The 22513-nt window shown below is 39.9% G+C and overlaps 1 protein-coding gene across 6 annotated transcripts in view; it reads left to right on the forward strand.

Annotated features, from left to right (window-relative positions):
- Window positions 1–9461: 9461 nt before the first annotated feature.
- The window catches only part of GRIA4 (glutamate ionotropic receptor AMPA type subunit 4), a 215653-nt gene continuing 202601 nt past the window's right edge, over window positions 9462–22513 (forward strand). For 5 of the 6 annotated variants that reach the window (XR_009274416.1, XM_058800332.1, XM_058800331.1 and 2 more), the window contains exons 1-2: window positions 9462–9737; window positions 10880–11038. Coding sequence is in view for 5 of the 6 variants with exons in the window: in XM_058800332.1 (XP_058656315.1) it covers window positions 9650–9737; window positions 10880–11038 (247 nt within the window). In the remaining variant the exon portion in view is untranslated. The remainder of the gene's footprint in view (window positions 9738–10879; window positions 11039–22513) is intronic. The other variant, XM_058800335.1, reaches the window with a different exon arrangement.

The raw sequence follows: 22513 nt of genomic DNA on the forward strand, positions 1-22513 counted from the left end.
CAGTATTACTGCAAAAGAAGGAAAGGGAAAATCTGTTGTCAAGCATTCTGAAGGTAAGATATGGGTCAGAATAATTTCCTTCTACTTGTTTACAGAGAGAATGCAGCTGAAGGAATGCCAGTGGCTTTCAGTGCCATACTCCAAAACACACACAGTCACCCTGGAAAGAATACAGAAGAAAACAGCAGCAAAGAGAAGAGGGCTCAGAAAGTATTAATAGTGAAGGAAGACTGCAAAAAGAAGGGTTTCTTTTAGTCTAGGCAGACAAAGACTTGACAGATCTTTTAGGACCTGGCAGATTGTTAATAGGAAAGACAATGATCAATTGTTACGAATTGTCCATGTGAAGGAAAGACAAAAAGTACCCAGTACAACTTGCAGAAAAGACTATATAGGTCATATATTAATAAAAAAATTGAGAGGAGAAAGCTTGAACAGGACACCCTTGGAGAGTCTTTTAGCAGAAATTCTAAAAAAAAGTAGCAGATAAAAATCTCTGTAGGAAGCTGTGGTGTATTTGTTCCTTCCCCAGAGGCAGAGGACCGGACGATATAACCTCTGGAATCTATTCCATCCCTGTATTTCTAATTCAATGACCACATGATGTGCTTTAGTAAGGACCACTTACGGGTTTTTTAAAAGAGTGCTCCAAGTGACATAAGGTTAGATAATTTCACCCTTTTGCAAAGTAGCATTTTCTTCCCCTAAAGGCACCCCTGCTTGCCTTGCACTTACTTGCAGATTACTGGGCTATTTAGCACAGCAGAAGACTGAGAAAGTCAACATAAAATGCATTTTGGATAATTTTTATAAGTATGTATACATCAATTATTATGACAAAATCTGACCTGTTACAAAAAATGCTCAATGAAAAAATTTTCTGTCAATAATCCCTAGTCCTTAGAGTAGGAATCATTGTGTATCAACTGTTAAATAAACCAACAGCTTATAAATTAATTTATTTTCAGGGACATTAGAGCTAGATGGGACCATTACAGCACTAAATTGCTTCATAAACTTTACTTAATAATGCAACAGATAAACCCACCTTCTATCTTCACTATGTATTTTTGAAGAAGAAATAACTGAATAAAAACTGGTATGTCTTGACTATCAGAGCACTAGTAAGAACGTATAGCATTTAAGGCATCAAAAATTGTCTGATTTTCTAGGGAAACAAATTCTGGTTCTGCAAACACAGTACATGGCTATAGCTGAATGACAGCAATTATCTAGTCTGCAGCTTTTGTGGTGTGGGGAAGGGGGCTGGAAGCCAGCTAGAGCTGAGCCAAAGAGACAGATTTATTTAAGATAAACTTTAACCCTGCCATGGAGCAAATAATACAATTTCGAATACAGAAAGGCCAAAACTGTGGGCTGAAAATGCATCGTCAAATCCAGGCAATGTTTTATGGGCTCTAATTAATGTGAAATATAGCAGAAAATAGAGAGAGTGTGTGTCATTTGAGAAAAGCATTGCAATATTTGATTGTATGTTTTTTTCTGAAGCTGAGAAACAGCTCAATATAAGTAAGGAGTACTTTGGTACAAAAGCGGGATATTTATCTCTCAGACAGGCAGATACAGGTCTGTTAGGGACTGGGAAATGCAAGACAAGATCACAGGATGTAAGTGAAAAGTATCATTTTTATTGGCAATAAACCTCACTAAAATTAATTTTTATGAGCAATTTAGTGTATCAAACTGCAGTTAAATTCTATAAGTATGATTCTGCAGAAAGAGCATTGAAGGTTTCCTGGTTATCATGCTTGAAATATTTTTTATCAAATTTGTTTCACTTCATGTGGTAAAAAGACAGGGCAGAGGCTTCCTCTCAGCAATTTCACCATTCCCTTTCTCCCTCTGGATCTGGAATCATCCTTTTTGCTCATCCAGCATCATCACTACCGAGACTTGTGCAGCTTGATCTGATGAGGTGATTCTCTGATAGTGGTGAAACCAGCACCACAGAAACCAGCTCACTCCTTGTGGGTGACAGCACTCGGGAGGTGAACAAGAGAAATGAGCTAAAAACCATTGCCTTCAAACAAAGGTGAGCTTTGGGGTGTTTTTTCACAAGAAGTGACAATTAGGTCAATACAGCAAAATGCTATGGGTAGTGAACAGAGGCTATATTTTATACAGTTCTGACATCTTCCTCACTCTGCTAAGTAGATTATGTCCCAGAGCTTATGGGAAAACATTTTAATGAGAACTGGTAAGAAAATGAAAAATATTTTCCATTAACTTTTGGCAAAAAAAAAACCCCAAATTACAAAAATATTTAGGGGAAAAATATTATTTGTCATGAAATTAGTGTGATGTTTTAATATGTTTTTGTGGTTTTGGTTTTTGGTTTTGTTTCAGTTAGTTGGGTTAATATAGCCCAAAGAAACAGTCTTTTTTTATTTAGGAAAAGAAAAATTTTATTCACAAGAATTCACATTCCAAATATCTGTAATTACCTAAATGGAGTTTCTGTCTCCTGATTTTCTTCTGGTTTCTTCCCATCTCATTCCACACTGAATTCAATTTCACTACAAAGTGTTCACCTGCGGGGTGTTGTCTTTGTTACTGTGACTGCTCTTTGCTTAGGAGATGTAGAACCAATGTCCTGATCCCAGATAAAAAAGGGAATTTTTAAGTACTGCATGATTCAGAGGAGCCATGTGCATGTCTCCTGTCCCCAGCAGAGGGAATATGGGTGAATGACCTTTCTCCACTTGTTCCCTCCCTTTCAGGTAACAACCTGACTTTTTGGTGTGGGTGATTACCAACTAGACTCCTCAGATACACCCAGAGGAACCCTTCCTTTGCTACTTCAGAAAAGTACTCAGATGAGTAAGTATGAAAAATGAGAATGAAATACACTTATTTTAAACCCTGTTTCATGAAAGTTTGCAAACAGTTGGTCTCACCTGCCCAGTACCTAGAAGATTAGCAATAACTCATTTTGAATTCAGGAATTACTATAAGTGATGGGCAGAAACCAGCATTAGCAAAAGTTAATCTTTTTTCCCTGTATAAGCAAGACCAGATGGGCTCAGGTGGAATGCTTTTAAGTTCCTGCATTTTCCCCACAAGCACACCTATAATTGATGAGGAAATTACCCCATCCTTCAGAATTGCCTGGCATTTACTACTGCAATAAGCTGTACTTAGGAAAGAAACATTACTTCAAACTTTTGTATTTTCTAAGGTACACCCCATGATGCAGCCCAGGTTATAAATATGGACAGAAAAAAACCTATTAAGCCATTATAAATGTAATGAATATGAGATCAAATTTAAAGGGAATAGATTCTGATTTTGTTATTTTATCAAATTCCCAGAGACTGAAGCTGTCTGGAAAGTATTGCAGAAAAATTTCACAGTACTAATTGATTGAAAAATAAAATAGCAAATGAAATTCTGTATAAAAAAATTACAAAGAAGTGTACATGAGAAAAAATCCCCTTAACTATGCATGCACAATGATAGGCTCTAAATTAGCTATTACCACCCAGGAAAGAGATATGGAAGTCTTTGTGGATAGTTTCCTGAAAACATCGTCTGCGTGCTCAGAAGAAAGTGATGCTTTAGGAATGATTAGGAAGAAAATGAGTTAAGCAGAAACCAGTTTTACACCTGAAAAAATGTGTTGTATTTCATGTGTCCTGTTTTTCAGAAAGACATAAGAGGCAGCAGAAAGAATAGTGACCAGGAGGATTGATATGTAGTATAGACTATAAGATATGGGAAGACAGAAAGCAGTGACTGAAAGGTGACATTATAACAATATATAAAGCTATGAATGATATTGCAAGGTAAACATTTTTTTTATTATTACTACCTTTCAGAATTTGCAGGAAAAGGTCAATACAATGTAAGATTTAAATCAAACTAAACAAACTGCTTTCTTAGTATGGGGTTATAGAGTCATTTGCATAGAATGCTGAAGTAAACGTAAGGCAACAACACTGTAGGCAACTCTTCAACACAAAGACCTCCAGAAAATCTTTAGTTTAAAAGCCCCAAAGCCCTGACTGTCAGGAGGTCAGAGGACTCAGAAATAACCTCCCCGAAGCCCCTTAAATTTTAAAGGAAAAGCTGCTCAGCTCTCCTACTCTTTCCTAATAAAGCTCTATCAGTTAATGTTACACATAAGATACTGTTAAAAATGGACATTGAGTCTAACTTAATAAGGCAGTTCTTAATTATTGCAGTGCTACCACATTTTCCTCAGGTTGACAAAACTCCCTGACTGATATCAGCACAATTTAAATTATATCAGGATTTTTTCCATTCCACAACAACTTCTCCTTTCATGGTCATGGCATCTTATAGTATCCCAATAATTTCCTCAGGTCATTGGGTTTGTAAAGAATGATGTTAACATGCATCACGGTAGAAAGGAGTAGGACTGGTGGATGAACACATTCAAAGCTAGATGCACTGTACTACAGTTTTTCCAGTATCAAAACAAATCTCTTAATGAGAAGTGTTATTAAAAATAATTAACTGTTCTCTCTACCCCAGAATTTAAATTAATGAAAAATAGTAAGAATGAAAATAGGTGGAAAAGATCTTGCAAAATGGAATAAATTGCTGTGAAGCTATTTCTTGAAAAGGAGTTCTGCTACTGAAAGAAAACTGTATCTTCTTTTTTGTGTGATGGTTATCTATTCAGTACTGCTGATATGACTACAAAAGTTCACATGAGACCATGCCAAAGGGTGGAGTGCACCCAAAAAAAGTACATAGAAAAATTCTATGATGATGATTTGTTTTTTATTTACTTTTTATTGCCTAGCACTTCACAAAAGACATAGCCGTGTCCCAGAGTTTACAGTCTAAGGGATCTATTTGACAGATGTGTGAGCTACAGCATTTCATAAGGCAAGAAAGGACTAAAAAAGTACAGGGTGTTGACTCAACTGGTTTTGCCACCATTTATTTATTGCTGAAGCATTTCCAGTGGCCACACAGTGAGAGCTGCAATGAAAATTGTATTTGAAGCAAGACTAATCTGAATGAAGGAGTCTCTTTTGGGATGGATCTCTGTACCCAGATGGTTGTGCCATGGGGAGCCATTGTGGCACAGACATTTGCCTGCTCTGGAAGGAATCATTAGGAGCCCTGGCACACAGTCCAGGGGCATGGTGCTGTTTGTTTTAAAGCTGCCTCTGTGCACCTGCAACCTGCTAGGAAGGGTGATGGTGGATCTCTATTTTTGTGTCTTTTGATAGTGAAATTGTCATTCTTTCCTTCTCTCTGTGCTCCTGATTGTTACAACCTATCCTTGACAATTGGCACAGCCTTTACATTCTCCCTTTCTCACTCAAGACCTCCCTCAAAAAGTTACACATCTCCAGACACATAATAGCATGCCTTTTTAGTAGATGGTGTAGCTGGAATTTGCATTTTGGGTGCAAGAACCTATAAATAAGAGTCAAAGTTGCTACTTCAGCATGTGGTTATTTATGTACTACATATGTAAGACGAACTCTGTCCATGGTGCTAGATATCTGTCTCCTCCCTATCCTGCTTTTCCTCTGGGATTTCCATAATGAATGCCTCTGGTATCTTCTCTGCAGTTTTATTCCTCCTAGCTAACATACAGCCTTCATCTCTTCTTTAGAGTAAATATTCTCATATTATTCAAGTTCCTGCAGGGTCTTTTCATACAGTCATTTTGTTCAAGCACAAGACTATCTGATCAAGGAAATAGCCAAGGGTTTCCAAACCTTGCCAGAGGCAGGGGGGCTAAAGTCATATTCCTGCATCTTCTGCAGCAGGAATCATTCATGTGCTGCAGAGATAGCCAGACTCTGCTGATTCTCTACAGAGTGAGTCTTCTCTCTAGTGGTGGCCTCCAGCCAAGGCCAACAGGAGCTGTTTGTGCCCAAAGGCAGAGCAAGCCCTCACCACGGACTGTCAGCACTCCCCAGACAGACCCCCTCTAGTCTATCCCTCCCATACAACTGATGCATTCAACGAAACTTCTTTCACTAATTTCTTGATTTCTCTGATATTTCATTGTGGAATTCTGAGGCCTGTCCCTCGTTCCCTCAATCACCAAACACAACTTTCCTAGGTTGCCTGAGGGGAACTAAGGGAATCCTGGGACCTCAGCTCAGGAGTGGCTTCAGCACAGCACCAGGAGAACACACAGGCTCTTCCTTCTGGTCTCCTCTTGCTTGGCAGGCCACAGCTAAACTGGTCTGTGTGGCCAGGCTGGGCTGGGAGGGTGTGCTGCAGGCTTGGCCTCTGTCACAGAACACCACAAGCTCCCAAAAGGAGCCAGTTTCATCCTGTTCCAAAACAGACCCATGGCTGCCCAAATCTGAGGCCATCAGTGATGCTTGGTGGCACCTCTGTACTGCCCAGGAGGAGGAGAGAGAAAGTCATGGAAGAAGGAGTGAAGTTGAGCCTGGTAAGAGAGGTGTGTGTGGGGTGTGTTTATAGTTTTGTCTTTGTTTCTTACCATCCTATTCTACCCCTTACTGGCAATAAATTAAATTACCTTTACTCAATTGGAGTCTGTTTTGCCTGTGATAGTAACTGGTGAGTGATCTCCTCGTCTACCATGACCCATCAGCTTTTTCACCTTATTTTTCACCCCCTTCCTTTTGGGAATGGGAGAGCAGCTTCGTAGGGACCTGGCAATCAGACAAAGTTAACTCACCAGAGCAGTAGAGAGTCTAAAATCTTATCTCACCTTTCTTCCCCTCCAGCCTTAAGCCTGATTACATCCCTGTTACATCCCTTTCCTGTACCAGTTCTTCTGTAAGATAAACATTGTCATCAATCACTTCACCATCTCCCATTCACTTCTCAAAACTTACTGAAATAGGATTTTCCCCCTTTGATACTGCAATTCTTTATTTTTTTTCCCCTTGTGTCTTTTAAACAAAATTTCTACAGTATAGCCTCATCCCCTTTCTTTCCTCTGCTTTCCACAGCTGCCAAAATGATCCTGAGCAGTCTGGGCAAGGGAGGGTCAAGTGGAGGACGGGATTATTTCCAGGAACAGCACTGAGTGATACCATTACAGGAATACTGGGTTCATCTCTGACAGTGAACATTAGAAACCAAAGCCAGAAAAATGCTGGTTTTAACAAACGAGAGAAGATATCAACTTGAACAACTTACCCTGGGAAGTGATGGATTTCCTGTCCCTTGAAGTCTTTAAATCAAGATTGGATGTTTCTCTAAAATATATTGTCCAACTCCAAGAGAAATTACAGATTTGATGGAGGAACCTCTGGGTGAGACTCTTGGTCAGATCAGGGTAGACCATTGTGTGTTCCTTGTGCACTCTCAAATTAAATTTAAATTAGCATGCTACCATTGTGTTTGAAAAAGACCAAAGCATATGCCTCAGCTCAGTTAGCAGGCAGTACCTTGCTGATCACTATCATGGATAAAGGTCTAAAATCTTAATATTTAATACTTATTTTGCATGAATTCACATGCATATTTGCCAGCAAAATAACTAAATGTTTTTCCAAGTTCACTTGCTCTTAGTGACAAAGAACCAGACAGCCATGGAAATACTATTTTCATTGCTTTTTATCTGGGTTTACAAAGTCAAAAAGTTAAATGATGAACAGTGGAGGAAAAGAGGAACCAAATTTTGGGGAGAATTTAGGGAGACAAAGGAGGCAAAGCAAGGAAGAAGAAAAGAAAATCAAACAAGAGTGAAAGCAGAAGTTACAAAAAGAGATGGGTAAATAATGTGAAGAACAAGCCTGCCATTTCAGAGAGAAGACTGGAAAACGTGAAGGGAAAGTAAACAGAAGTAGAAGATTTACTGAAACATAAAGTATTCTGAAATGCAGGTTAAGTCTGTTTGCCATTGACCTGCAAAGAAATCTTTCAAAAAGTAATTAATTTACAGGAATTTCGCCGTCTCCCAAACACACACACACACAGAGTCATGCGCACAGCTGGACACATCCACACTGATGAGTCTGTCTGTCTATACATCTCTGCTTTCAATGTTCTCTGCTTACTCTCCTATGTGGTAGATGCTAGGAGCCCACAATCATTCTTCACAAATCACTGTCACCCTCTGCAGCAAATAGAGGGGTTGTATTTCACCCTGCAACAGGAGAGTTTGAGGACACAAGGTGCAGTAAAAAACTAAGAAAGTAAACTTGAGTGAAAGGAGGCAAAACTCTGATCTTGGAGCAAATGTGTGTGTTTCAAAGCAGAGCCATAAAGCTCACCTTGAAAAAATCACTATTCTTTCATATTGCCAATTAACATTTTAAAATTATGCTATTGCAACTCCAGTCATTCCCTGTGACTGACAGAAATATCTTGTAAAGCCACATGTGAAGCTAGAAGCTCCCTCCTCTGAGATACAGCTATTGTTGGATGATTTCATTACCTATCATTTATTATATATATCTTTTAATTATTAACTGCAATAGACCCAGACTTCTAGCAGCTCCTCTGGGAAACTTCCAAGGCTTCAAGAGAAAAATTCAAAGGCACCAGAAAAAGACTAGACAGTAAAAGAGCTCCATTTTTTTTCCTCCCACTTAAAAATATTAAGAAATTAAAAAAAAAAGAAAGAAAGAAAGAAAGAAAGAAAGAAAGAAAGAAAGAAAGAAAGAAAGAAAGAAAGAAAGAAAGAAAGAAAATAGAAAATAGCGAAAAGGAGGTGGCGTAGGAGCAGTGAAGTTTTCCTTTGCATTCGCTCTCCTCCCTTTGGCACGAGTGGCACAGCGCTGAGCGCTGCCCTGCTCGCTCCATCCCCTGCCGCAAAGCGCGGCCGGCAGCGCGGAGCGCTCCCGCGGGGAGGGGGGCTCGCCTGCCCCGCTCCGCAGCCGCTCAGCGCACGCACACCCGCCCGGCCACCCTCACTAATAACAGCGGGTACTTCACAGCAGCAGCCCCAGGGATGGGCTGCGGAGGACGAGCCTCCCGCGCCCCGCCCGGGGCACTGTCCTTGCCGGCCCGACTCCGGCCGCACAAAGTTCAGCGATGCTGCGCGCCCGCGGATGGGGGAGCGGCACGAAAAAGGCGGGGTGAGGGGCGCGAATAAAAATTTATAAAAACCACCAGTACCATCAACAACAACAAAAAAAAAAGCCCCCCCAGAAATTAAAAATACGGGCGAACGCGGCGCCTGCGGCCGGCGCGGCGGCTCCGCGGCTCGGGGCGGAGCGGGGCGCGCTCGGCGGCCGCTCCCGCCCGCGGCGGTGCGGGCGGCGGGGGGGGCGCACGGCGCATGTCCGCCCGCGCCGCGCCGCGCCTCCGCCAGACGCTGCCCCCCGCCGCCAAACTCACCACCATCTTCTGCATGTGCAACATTTGCAGCCGGACACACTCCGCTCCCCGGCGATGGAGACTGCGGGAAAAATCCGCCGCGGCGGCATGGCTTGCTGAAGCGGCAGCCGGGAGAGAGGCAGGGCGCGAGCGGGAGAGGATAGCGAACAAATTCTAAAACCAAACCACCCGAAAAAAAAAAAGAAAAGAGAAAAAAGAAAAAGAAAAAGGAGGAAACCTCTCTTTTTCTCCCCCTTCCCTTTTTTTTTTTTTTAATTTTTTTTTTTTTATTCCTGGTTTTGTGTGTATCCTCCTCGCCCTCGATGCCTCTTTAAACAGCATCCAGCGAGCGAGCGGGAGAAGGCGAGACAGAGAGGCAGAAGAGAAGATGAGGATAATTTGCAGACAGCTTGTCTTGTTGTTTTCTGGCTTTTGGGGACTAGCAATGGGAGCTTTTCCTAGCAGCGTGCAAATAGGTAAGCGCTGCATTGGGCTGCGTGCGTGTGTCCAGGGGTTCAATCCTTTGCGAAGTGAGTTGAAAAGCAGGCTCTGGAGGCAGCTTTTGCAGATTTCTCCTCCAGCACCATCCCATTTCCGTGCCTGCACGAATCATCCTCGTGTTTCTGTGTACGTGCCTCCGTGTGTCTGTGTGTGTGTAAATATTTCTGTGTGCGTTCGCGTGCGGGAAGGAGGATGCTTGTCTTGTGCAGAACTCCTTCCAGCCCCGGGGGTGCGGTGTCGACAGGGCACGAAGGGGCTCGGGGCTGGTGCCCCTTGGCTGCTTTAGCCCCCTCCGACTCCCCTTGCTCTTGCCTGACTCTCGAAGGAATGGCGAGTCCTGAGCAGCGGAGGTTGCGGTAGCCGGCAGGGATGGGGGGGCAAAAGGCTACATCGTCCTTCGTTCCTCTGTGTAGTTGGAAAGTTTAGGGTTTTGTAAGTGTGTCCCTCTAGTCCTGTGCCCCATCCTTACCCCTTTCCCATCGCCTCCCGCTTCCCTCCTTTCGGACGTGTTTGGGATGGGACGCAGCTATCTGAATTCTTTCCAGCTCAGCTCCATCACTGCATCATTTCTTGTGGACTTGTAAAGATGCTGCTAATAAGGCTGAGCTGCTCCCTGCCTGCACATGGCTGCAGAGGAGCAAAGTTCATTATCTTCCTCTTCAGTGCAGATTATCCTACGCCGAGTTGGTATTCCCTTTTTTTAATCCAGAAAGCATCGTTCCGCTTAATCAGCCCGCCACTTAATGTGAGAGGCTGTTGAGCAGCTGATTTACCAGTGTGTTCAGTATCAAGGAGATGGAGGCTAAACACTTTAAAAGGTCACTGTAATCATGACAAATCTGGGTATTTATGTATGAAAGGCTGAAAACCGAGAAGTCAGAAAAGAAGCATGAATGCATCAGGGAGGTTAAAATCGATTGAGGACGGTGATTTAAAGGCAGTGATTGTGATTATGAATACGATTAGTTCCTTATCCATTAAAGTCTTAGGACTTGCCTTACTGTGCAGCTTTGGGAGAGACAGTTGCTTGGTTTTACAAGACACTAAGTGGCTTGCAAATGATTTACCCAGCTGCTTTTGCTTTTTGCTTTTTTTTTTTTTTTTCTGTTTTTTGTAGGTGGTCTCTTCATCAGGAACACAGATCAGGAATACACTGCTTTTCGATTAGCAATCTTTCTTCATAACACCAGCCCCAATGCATCCGAAGCACCTTTTAATTTGGTTCCTCATGTAGACAACATTGAAACAGCCAACAGCTTCGCTGTAACAAATGCCTGTAAGTAAACATGCCACTGATCCGACCACCTTACACATAAATTGCAGTGGAAAGAACAGGAAACCACGTAGTTATCTTGCATTGTAAATATGTCGGGAAGTCTGTCTTCGGTACAGATAGCCTTTGCAGAACAGCAAAAGGGGCAGCAGTCCTCGTTAGTTCCTTAGTGGAGCAAAATCCCCTCTCCTGCCTTCTGCTGACTAACCTGATGTGACATTTACTTTGGTAAAAAGTAAACTGCAGTATTACTGTAGTTTCTTGCTTCTTTGTTTCTATGGAGATGAATTTTGTTGTTGTAAAGAAAAATTGTGAATGTGTCAATAAGTGCATAAACCCCACACTTTTGTTTGCTTCTGTGCATGCTGTGCCTTGCGTGTATTTGAAAATATATGATAATGTTTGTGCTCCCAGATGCTTTTCTAATGGCTGGAAAGGAGACAGGGAAGCAGTGGTGTGCAGGATAATATATCTGAGTTGCTTGACGCTGCAGTTGATCTGGTGATGTCACTTGAGGCAGCCCTGCTCTTATATTCTAGGTTGTAAATGTCTCTTACCATTTCGTAATGCATACATCCTGTGGATATGTCTCTGTGCATCCATACATTGGTGCCAAATCAAGTTAGTATCTGAGCTACTTGGTTTCACAGACCACCTCAACTGGAACAAATATTCTCGTCCTACTATATATTTTATAAACACACACACACCCACATACACACAGATGCACATACACAATGAGAGGAAGACAGAGCAAGAAATGCCCTTAACAAATGAGGTAACATTTATTTTCTTTAATTTCCATTTTGATAAAAGTGATGTATAATTAGCTGAACTTGCTACATTTCAGTCACCCCAGGAACCTTACCAGTGGTTAAAACATGTACTAGATATGCCTAATCTCTGAGAGGGGCAAAGCATTATTTCTATTTCTTTTCGTGTGTGTCTGCCTTCTTAAAAGGAATTCATGTTATTATGTAAGATGCTGGTGTACTGTGGGGCAGAGCTGAAGACTGTAGTAGCGTTACTACTTTGATGTTCATATTTCAGGACTCTATAGGTTTTCCTCTGTAGCTCTTAAGTTTTCCAGTCCCTCCTCTCCGTTCATGAGTGAATTGCCTCTGGAAGTAGATGCTCTAAGCAACATTGCTGAGCGAGTTTAAAATAGAAACATACTGGAGAATGTCTTACTGCTCATGGTGCCTTTAAAATATGTGCTGTGTTTCTCTTCACTTTCTCACTGCCATCTCTGTGGCACTTTTTAATATGTAAACATACAATATGCTGTGCAGTTCTCATGAATAATTTATTGCATGATTACTAAATTTATTTATCCAAGTCTTTGCTACTTCAAGTTTCAGATGACCTTGCCACCCTGTTTAAGAGGAAAAGCTTCTGAGCTGCCAAAATGGCTCCATTCATTTTATGCAGGAAAGGGTGATGTCCCGTAAAGCGTGGATTCTATATTAAGCAATGTATTAATTGTATTTAGCGTGGAAATCAGTATCAAATTCCATAAGGCAAAAACATTTCAAAAGATGCTTTGAAACTGGAAGGAATCAGGTCTGTGCAGGTGTAGTACATTGAGAAAATACTACAGTTCATGTCAACTTTTGAAAGCACTGATAATATTTATTCCATGAAGACCAATGACACACTAGCATTTTTAAACTTAAATTTTTAGCAAATGGGATGGGACTAAAATTTTTGTGTTCTAAAATCGGTAATTTTAATTTAAGTCAATTATTCTAGATTCTGCCTATGCATCTAGTTTTGTCAATTTCTCAAGCTATTGCTTCATTTTGGATTAAGGATATTGCTTAGTCTTTCCATTTGAATGTTAGTGAACTAATTCTGATTTGCACACATTTAAAATTATCTAAAATAGCACCACTTCACTGTGTAAAACTAAACACCTTTAAATTCAAAGAAGTGTTTGGCCAAACCTTTGCTGATTTACACTATTTGCAGCAGATTCTTCTCTCTTTCTAACCACCTTATGCTATTTTTGCCTTTTATTTAACTGAGGAACACCTCTCCCATTATGTTTGCTGTCATTTATAGAAATAGTGATTCATAACCTGATCCTTTTTTTTTCTTCTTTAAACTGAACCCAGTTTCGGTTCCAAAGTATTTAAGAGCTTTAGAAATGACGAATCCTTGTAGTATGGGGAGGTGGCAGAGAAGAAAGGGAAATTAAATGTATATGCTTATGTGTGTATATGCTCATAAAATTCTGTACATTTGTATTAAATAGAAGTAATCCTAAAGGCCTTATTTATGTTTCTGCTTGCCACTTAAATGCACATGTATTTTTGCATTAGTCCAAGTTTGCATTTATTTCGTGTTTTGCAGTCTTGTGCCAATAATCTGACTACTTCTTTTTAAAAACATTTTATTACTGAAGAATATATTTTAAACAACAGATATTCTCCTAATGAAATGTAGGCAAACCAACTGACAACTGAATGAACATATCTCATGTTCCTTAAGCTAAATGTGAGCAGAGTCCTGCAAAAATCAATTGTCTGATAGCTGGAGGACACTGGCTTCCATGTGATTGAATTTCCTGGCTTGACAGAGGCTTCTAAAGCGCACATGTGTGAGTTTTTCTAACCTAATTAAAGAAACCCCCACCATCAGCTCTGAATTAAGTGATTTCATATGTTTTAATATGAATTGAAAACTCTTTGCTGAACCGCTGTGAAACAGTGGGTTTGGACCTTGCTGTTTGTGTGGAAATTACTCAGAGCACACGTCCCCAAACAAAAGCCTGAGAGCTTCTGGACCGAGATGAATATTCATGTGAGTTCAAGCATAAAGCTCTGAGACATTACCAGTTTCCTCTACTTCTGTTTCCATTTGCTGCAGAGGTTACTTGTGCAGATTCAGGGCCTGACCCTTTGCATGTGTCAGAGACAGTAGACAGATTATTTCAAAGGATTATGGATGGCATACTAGCAGGTAACTCACTGCAACACTGGATAAACTTTAATGGTTTTTTTTTGTTTTCACTAGGTTAAAAACATCTATCAAAATGTTCACCCAGGATACTTTTGGAACTGGAAAATTTTGTATGTTCAATGTCATAGCTAATTTCCAATGGTTATTTTATGCATTTTTGTTGTCTTCAAACAGGCCTAGAACATTAGTATTTTTATTTTAAATCTTGAATGCATATGGAAACAGGTTGCCTTAATAGATAGAATCTGTTGTGAGTTATCAAAATTGATCTGATCTATATCACTTTGGAGATTTCAGTCCTTTTTCTTTTCCCTTCACATTTGTGTGTTTTATTTAAACTCTGTTCATTTCTTTTGCACTACATACATTATTCAGAGAATCCCTCTTACTGACAGAGCTGAAATTATTCAAAAACATGAATAGTACAAGATTCTTACTCATCAGAACACAATACACCAGAGCTGAAACATTTGTCTATTGGCATACATTGGTTTGCCACTTATAAGCAGGAAATTCTGCTCATGATTAGAAATCTACCTGCATTCAGTTTGATTTCAGATGTTGGAGCAATACATTGATAATTTGGAGGGGATTGTATATATTTATTCTTTAGCTGAATGCAAAATAATTTTTTTCCCTCCGTGCACCATCTATATAGTATGTTAGTATATCTCAGCAACACAGTCAACATTAAACATGCTTGAGTACTTAGGAGAGGTAGTGCTATGGTTTTATAAAGAACTATTTGCCTTTCAGCTCTTGTGGTTGAGAATTTTTCTCAAGTTGAAGTTTGAACAATCCTTAATCTGTAGCAGTTTGCAGTTCTTGCACAGAATTAAGCTAAAGGGAATGAGGAGAGATTGATTCCAGTCTTTCATTAGTGTTTTATAGTAAAGGTAAAGCTTTTCTCTTTGAGTCTGTTTGACTTAATGTGTATTCTGAGATGAATATATACCTAATAAATGTAATTTAGGGAAAATGATACCCTTCCTTCCTCTTCTGCACAGTTCCATTCTTAGTAGATTTTAATCCCAGTAGAGGCAAACCTCCCAAAGCATAATCTTGTTTATGTGCCACATGAATGCGAAGAAAAGCCTACTGAAATAAAAAAAAAAATTGTATCTTGGAATAACTTTCCTCTTTCTCCAAGAGTTAGTGCCTTGGACTCTTGTGCCCTCTAGATTTATGTGGGGCTGATGACCTGAAATTGGAGGGCCTGATTCTGCCTCACTAGTGGGAATGCAGTTTCTGGGGAAGATCTGCTGAGGTCAGAGGCAGCCCTGAGGTCAGACAGGAGCCTTCCTTGTCACTCTCACCTCTCTATATGTTTGTCTCTGGGTTTGTACATGCTCCCGAGGGGAGCAGCAATATCATTTTGGAGTTAACTTTCTGCTGAGAACTCCAGAAAGCTGAGGAAATAGACTCACACATAGTATTGCCCTTATATTGTGACTATCTGTCATTTTACTTACAGGAGTTTTCAACTTTGATTTCCTCAGCTGCATCATAATGGGATTTTCATTAAATGTGGTTATTAATTCTGCTTTATAATTACAACTCAATTTAGCAATAGAAGCGTAACCTTGGTTGAATAATCAGTGTCATTTAAAAACATGATGTTCTTTATTTAGAAAGTGAGATTTCATACAGCTGAATGATGTTTTGCTATCAAGAGCAGTGCAGTATTCCCAAGGATGCAGTTTGGAGTGTGTTGAGAGTTATCATACAGTCAGGTTTTAACTGCAAAAGCAAATAGTGTACCAGTTAGCTAGAAAGATGGAACTGGATTAAATTTTACCCTTCTAAGACAAGTTCAATTACAAAAATCCTTTTAAGTGAGTGTTTTGCTTTAATATGTGGAATTTATCTCAAGCTAGACTCCAATTACTGTTAACAATTTCTCTTAACATTTTTTATTATTATCAGTTGCTGATGGAATCAAAGAATGTGTGTGTACTTGGGTGTCATCTACCATAAGAAGGATTCTGTATATTTTTTAGAAATAAGAACATCCATATTCAACGAGTTTCATAGCTCTAAATGTGATATTTTTAAATAACCATACAACAGAGAGATCAACTGTCAATATCTCCAGTCCATCAGAGTCTGGTTTTAATTTTCAGGGTTATTGTTGGGAAAATAAAAGATGGGCCTTTGCTGACCTACAGTCAGATTTCTACCCGGGAAATCCAGAACATTCATTTCCCTGGCATTTGTCCTAGCATGTTACTGGACTGACTAAAACTTTAAACTCAAAAGCTTTATATGAGCCTATAGAAATAATTTAATGTTCATTTCAGAGGATTAATAAGAAAGGCTGTGTTCCTTCATTCCTTTTGCAGAAGGCAAAGCAGTGCAGTACTTTTTGTGTAGGACAAAGACTTTAACAAGTAAATTAAATTGATTAACTTCAGCTTTATCATTGTGATCTAAGTTTGTATGCTAGTCAAAATAAGTCATGCATTTCATTTCTAGGTCCTGATTGTTTTGAGACTTGCTTGTTCATGAGAGGGGAAGACGTCTGCTTTGATTTCTTAACAGTTTTAGATCCCACAATGAATTGTGCAATTCCAGACTGTGAGCAGGTGAAGTTCTTTGGATTTAAACATGTTGGACCAAATAATCATTTCTCATAGTTCCTATTCCTTAATATATGACTCATTTAAGGGTATGAAATCTGTACTAGTGCAAAAGTGAAGATGTCTCTGTGATTGCACCAGTGTAATTACAGGGAAAATTGGCCTGTTCTCTAGATTTCCATTCCTCTGAGCACTTAGTTTGAGGCAAAGATTTTGGACTAGTACAGCACCAAGTCTGCTTCTGCAACTGAGGTGGGCACACCAAAGTTATGTGGTAGGACACAAAGTCAATCTAGATAATTTATTCCTGTGTCGATCAAAAATTGTTCTAAATTTTGGAAAATAAATTTACTCAAAAAGTATCTGATCACAGTGTCTTGTTTTGAAATTTCATCATTGCTTTACTGTTAAAACTTTTCTCAGATGTTTTAACATCTTCCTCAGTCTAGTATACGTTCTTACATAGATTTTTGGTTGTTACTATGGCTTACAAAGATTCCTACTGGCTTTTATCAAAGTTGATGTGAATTCATTTGTTTGTCAATGCAGTTGTATCTTGAGTTATCTCAAAAATTCTATATTAGTGATGTCTGCTTTCAGGCACCCAAGTTCAAATAGGAAGGCTACCCTACATTTTGGCACTCAGAGACATTCTAGTATTTTCCAGAGTCCTTAGTAGCCCCTGCCTTCCTCTTGGCAAGTGCTTATGGCTGAGCACTTGGGAAAACCTGTCCTCTGTGCAATATATAATATAATATATAAATAATATAATATATAAAAAAAGTAATGCATGGGGCAAGTGTCTTCTGTCGGTGCTGCTACTTCCTTGTGAGGACTGAGTTTCTTCCCTCTTTTTCCCATAGTCCAGATGAAGTCTGCCTGACTTGTACAAGTAATTGCAGGTTCCGTGTGGTGAGAAGATGGAACCAGAGTGACACATACCCATCATCCTTGTCCTGGCAACACATTGGAAACACCCAGCTCATCCCTCCTCTTCACCAGTTCCTCCAGAGCTTACTATAGCTAAGGTTTATGTTGGACTCAACTGGAAATACCCAGATACTTACAACAAAGCTACTGTAATGGCTGGATTTTGACCAGCTATGCTAGCATTAGCAAACTCCAATGCAAACACTGGCCCTTGTCATGCAGGTTTTTTTCCCCCAGAAAGAGCTGTTTGTGATTTAAATAGGGGCTCTACCTGAGCAGTGATTGCAGTTTGGAACCTCTTAAAAAGAAGGAGAAGTAGGAATCCAGTTTATTTGCAAGAGGAATATGTTCACATTTTTCATCTCATAGCTCAAATTTTTAAACTTAGTAAATTGCTTAACTCCTGTTAGTTTTAAAAACCAAAATGTTTGGCAGTTGGACCCCTGGTACATAATTGCCTGTTTACAAAGAAAGTCAGTTGGGCTACTGTTTTCTTGTGTTCCACAGGCTACTTCAATGTTGTATTTGTATGCAGCAATTGCTCCTGAAGTATGCAGGCTTGTGCAGTACCTTTCACTATATTCATGACCAACATGCAGTTGTTTTTTCCTGCAAATACAAATACAGCCCAAGAGCAAGAAAAAGTACTTAACAGTTTTCACTAGATTATTTATTAGACTGTTTGTGGGGAAAAGCTTTAAACAGATTTTGAAGATGTATTAAAATACATTTTTTAACTACTCATAGCAGCTCTCTGTTTCTTGCTTTCAGACCCTCTGTGGGGTAGATTTCTGCATGCACGCTGTTCCAGTAGCTTCTGTGGTGTATTTTTATAATGAACTTAAACCCATGAAAATGCAACTTCATTTTTTATTTGCTTCATTTTTACATTTTTTATTTTATGTTCTTGACGTAAAGTTCAGATCCACCTAGTGAATATCTGTCAAATTTTAGGGAAGTTCACAGACAGAAAGTTAATTGCTGAAAAGAATTGAAATCTTTATGCTTTGCTTGCCACAGATTTCAAGGATATGGAATTTGCATCTTCACATTGTGGCGTAAAAGATGATCCATATGTTAGTATTAGAAATTATCACTCAAAATAGTTAAGAATTATTATTAAAATATTTTTTTGTTAATTTCTTTCTCAGATATGTGCTACACTTATTTTTTTTTTTTTATTATTGTCAAGGTCCCCTTCCAACCCAAACCATTCCACAATTTCTTTTTCTTAGAGATTTCACTGATGTCACCATGTCAGGGTCAGATCTGTTTTCCCAGTGGGAAAAGCAATTCATTTAATAGATATTCAAGATAAAAACAGCAGCAAGAGAGGAAATTCTTGTAGAAAGGAAAGTATGAAATGTAGAGTATTATTTGTCCCCAAAAGCTTCCTGTGCTATTTTAATATTCCTGATGTTCAGTAGAGGTGTTCCATGCTACTAGTTAATGTGAGATATGGATCTGGATGATGCTGTGTTAAGGTCTGGAAAACATTGTGTATAAGGGAGAAAGATTTTATTAAACACAGATACATTCATGTAACATTCAGGAGAGAAAGTTATAATAATTTTTAAGTAGTATTTGGCTATCAATAAATGGTGCACTTGTTTTCTCACCTAAGCTGATGGGGGGGGAAAGGGAAGAGGCTTTTACAGGCCCTCAGTCTCAGCAGAGTAGTGTAGGATCGTCTTGCAAAGATTTCCTCCAGGTTTTCTGTATGGATCCTGGAGAGGTTTGCTAATAAAGACCTTCAGCCTTGGTAATTTCCTTTCATTTAAATGGAGAAGAGTGTTTAAGAGTGGACTTTTCAAAAGCACTGCATCTGGAAGGATAATTTCCTTCAAAAATCAATAGTCATGGGCTCTTGGCTGACTCAGGAGTTTTTCTCACTTCCCCTCCAGGTAGAAAGCACAAGCCAAGTAAAATGCTGGGTTTTGGGGCTGTTCCCATAGCCTGTTAACACTGTCTCTGTGTCTAGCTGTTTGTGTGTCCTCCAACTGAGAGCTGGTCAGGAGTTTTTCTTTCTCAGGTCCTTTGTTTAAAAATCAGTATCTTTGGTCAGCTTCTCACAGGTAAAAGCAGCAGAGTAATGCTGTATGACATGTTATTATATAGATCAATTAATAATTAGAGTTGCTGTCTGGAGGCACAAACAAAGATCCAACTTCAAGATGAAAGATTCAAGAAGAAGAGCATAAGAAGTGTATTGGGACAACTTTCATTGGCATTTGCTGCAGGCTTACATAGATTCCATCACAGTGTGTGTCTGGAAGGTCAGGTGTGGTGCTGAATGGAAGTGATCCAAGTTAGAAGTCCTTGCAGATGATGAGGAAGGATATGAGAGCAGTCTGGGGGAGGAAATGTTGACTGATGGCTATGAGCATCATTGCTTCAACAAAGAAAAAGTAAAGGTCACCAAGTGAATGGGAATGTAGACAGTATGCAATAATGTCCACAGATAAAGGATTGGTGGGACCATTTTGGTCACTCACTGGGAGCATCAAGATGCTTGTCAGCCAACCTCAATACCCTTATCCAACCTGTAATTTTTTTTTCCCAAATAAATCCAGTCTTAAAGACAAAAAAAAAATCTCAGGTAAATTGTCATGTCATCAACACTTCGTTGGGATATGTCACCCAGCATCTTTGTGTTGAATGTGGGAGCCATAAAGAGTAGGAAAGGAAGAAGTCTACTGGGTCTATTGTTGGCTTTTACTTTGGAGGGATACCATAATCAGCATGATTTTTCAGAGTTGTGCACCTCCCAGAGCCCCTGAGGTTTGTTCTGTATGGTTGCCAGCACAGAAAGGTGGTTTGGGACACCTTTAGTAGCATGGTTTAGGTATGGCAAGATATGTAAGGAGTTACAGAGGCCTTTTTCAAGTTCCCTTGAAAATGCTTAGGGTGGACACAAATGGTAGGGCTTTTTCCCTCGTAAGAATAAAACCATCTCCTAACCCCAGCAGGGACTGTGGCTTGAAGCAGCAGTGATATAAGCTTGCTAAATGTGTTCCAAGACCAAATTAAGTAAATTTTTGCTAACAAATGTGTGCTAATCCCCGTTATTTGTATTCACAGACTCATCTACCTTCAAATACAACTTAATGGTCATATGTGTTACACATATTTCACTTTCTATGAGCCACAGAGGATGTGAATCTATTACTGCTTTCTCCTGGAGGCTTTGGGCTGTTAGCTTAAGATATCAAGAGTTATGAATTTAGCTTTGGAAATCCCTAGTTTCATCTGCTTTGTGTGTCAGACGAGATTGCAGCCTGAACACAAACACGATGATGAATGATATTTAAAACACAAGAATATTTGCAGAAAGCAAAAGACTGAATAAAGGAATACAAGAAGTGCTCCCATAGCTGTCTTTGATGATCTGTTGCAGTGTTCTGAATAGCAGATGTATATGGAAAGAATAACAAAGGACAAACCCTTTCTTTCCTGATACTATTAAGTCCCTAAAACAGGGGCAAGTAGTAACAAAAGACCTCAGCAATTAATTATTGTTGTAGTAATAGCTGTATTTACAATGTTCTGTTTACTCCATCCATTAAATGCTTAGCTTAAATTATTTATTATTCAGTTATTATTGAAATCAGCTGGAAAATGTAAAGGTCTTTTCAGACAACTCAGAAAAAGAACGGGCACAGTTAATGCAAATGCATGTGTGCAGCAGGTAATTGACACGGTTTCGGCAGGGGCTGCCTGAGGTGATTTGGAGCCCAGCTGGGAGGTGGGTCTGCCCTGGTTCTTCAGACACCTTTGCAGATCAGAAATGAGAGATTACCCAGAGTAAGGAATTTAATTTAGAGTTTGAGATCTTTCCCCTGAAGTTGCTCTTTGCCCTTCGTGGACACCCAGCTGGGTGGGAGAAAGCTCCAAGATCCATCAGGAGCTGTGTATTAAGGAAACATCATTATTTGGTGTTGGAGAAAGAGGATTCAGAGTGCAGAGAACGGACTGATATGGAGCATGAAGCACCTCTTGCTGCATGGGGAATTTTCTGCTTCTGGAAACACCTGGAAGGTGTGGCTAGTGCTTGTGAACCAGGCACTATAGCGGGTGCGAGCTGACATGACTTTGTAAAGATTTAAGGTGAACATTTGGTTATGCCAAGCTGAAAATGTAGTACAGAGATGGAGTAAGACCTAGACCAGACATCCAGTGAAGCACAGGAGGAGACACAGAGGAAATTCCGTTTGCTTCTATCAGCTATCTGCTTCTCTCTTCTCGTCCTCTGGTTTTTGCTGTTACATGCCCCAGCTTTAGATGACAAAATGAGAGCAGTATTCAAGAAGCACCACCAGTGGAAGCAGTTGACGTGGTGCTTCCCAAGCTCTGCACCACTGAAGAGGATCCAGGCATCCCAGAACCAAATTCATAATGTCCCGGCTCTACCCCACAGCTAGGGACAGGCTGTTGTCCTTCTGGGTTCAGCACCAGAAGCCACAGCAGCTGATTAGCTCCTGTAATGTATTGATTGCAGATAACTGTCAGCTTAACTACTGCAGGGAAAGGAAGGAAAGGGAAAGAGCATAAAGCATTTGATTCTTGGTCACAAGCAAAAAAGAAATTGCATCCTTATATGACCTCAGAAAAACTCTGCTTTTTTCTGTCTTTGTCTTACTCCCCCAAGTCAGACTTGGACTCCAACATGGTCAACACTTTGAGGGAGTGGTGGTGCTGTACCACAAAAAACAGTTCATGCAGATGAATTGGATTGCTTCCCTCCATTCTGTTCTGGGTCTCTAACAGGTGTTGAAGGACTACTGTTTTTTTAATTTCCTGATGAAAGGACCAGAAATGCCATCATTCTTTCGGTTACTGTTTATGATGGGAATCTCTTGCTCTTCAAAACTGCTGGCAGGAACCAGAGATTCACAACTTAATCACATTTTCTTTGTCAGCCTTTCACATACTATACTAAATGGGAGACTAGCAGAAAATCCTTTGAGCAATTACAATAATAGGATAATAATAATTTTTGCAGTTC

The sequence above is a fragment of the Ammospiza caudacuta genome, chromosome 2 (assembly GCF_027887145.1).
Source record: "Ammospiza caudacuta isolate bAmmCau1 chromosome 2, bAmmCau1.pri, whole genome shotgun sequence".
Lineage (NCBI taxonomy): Eukaryota > Metazoa > Chordata > Aves > Passeriformes > Passerellidae > Ammospiza > Ammospiza caudacuta.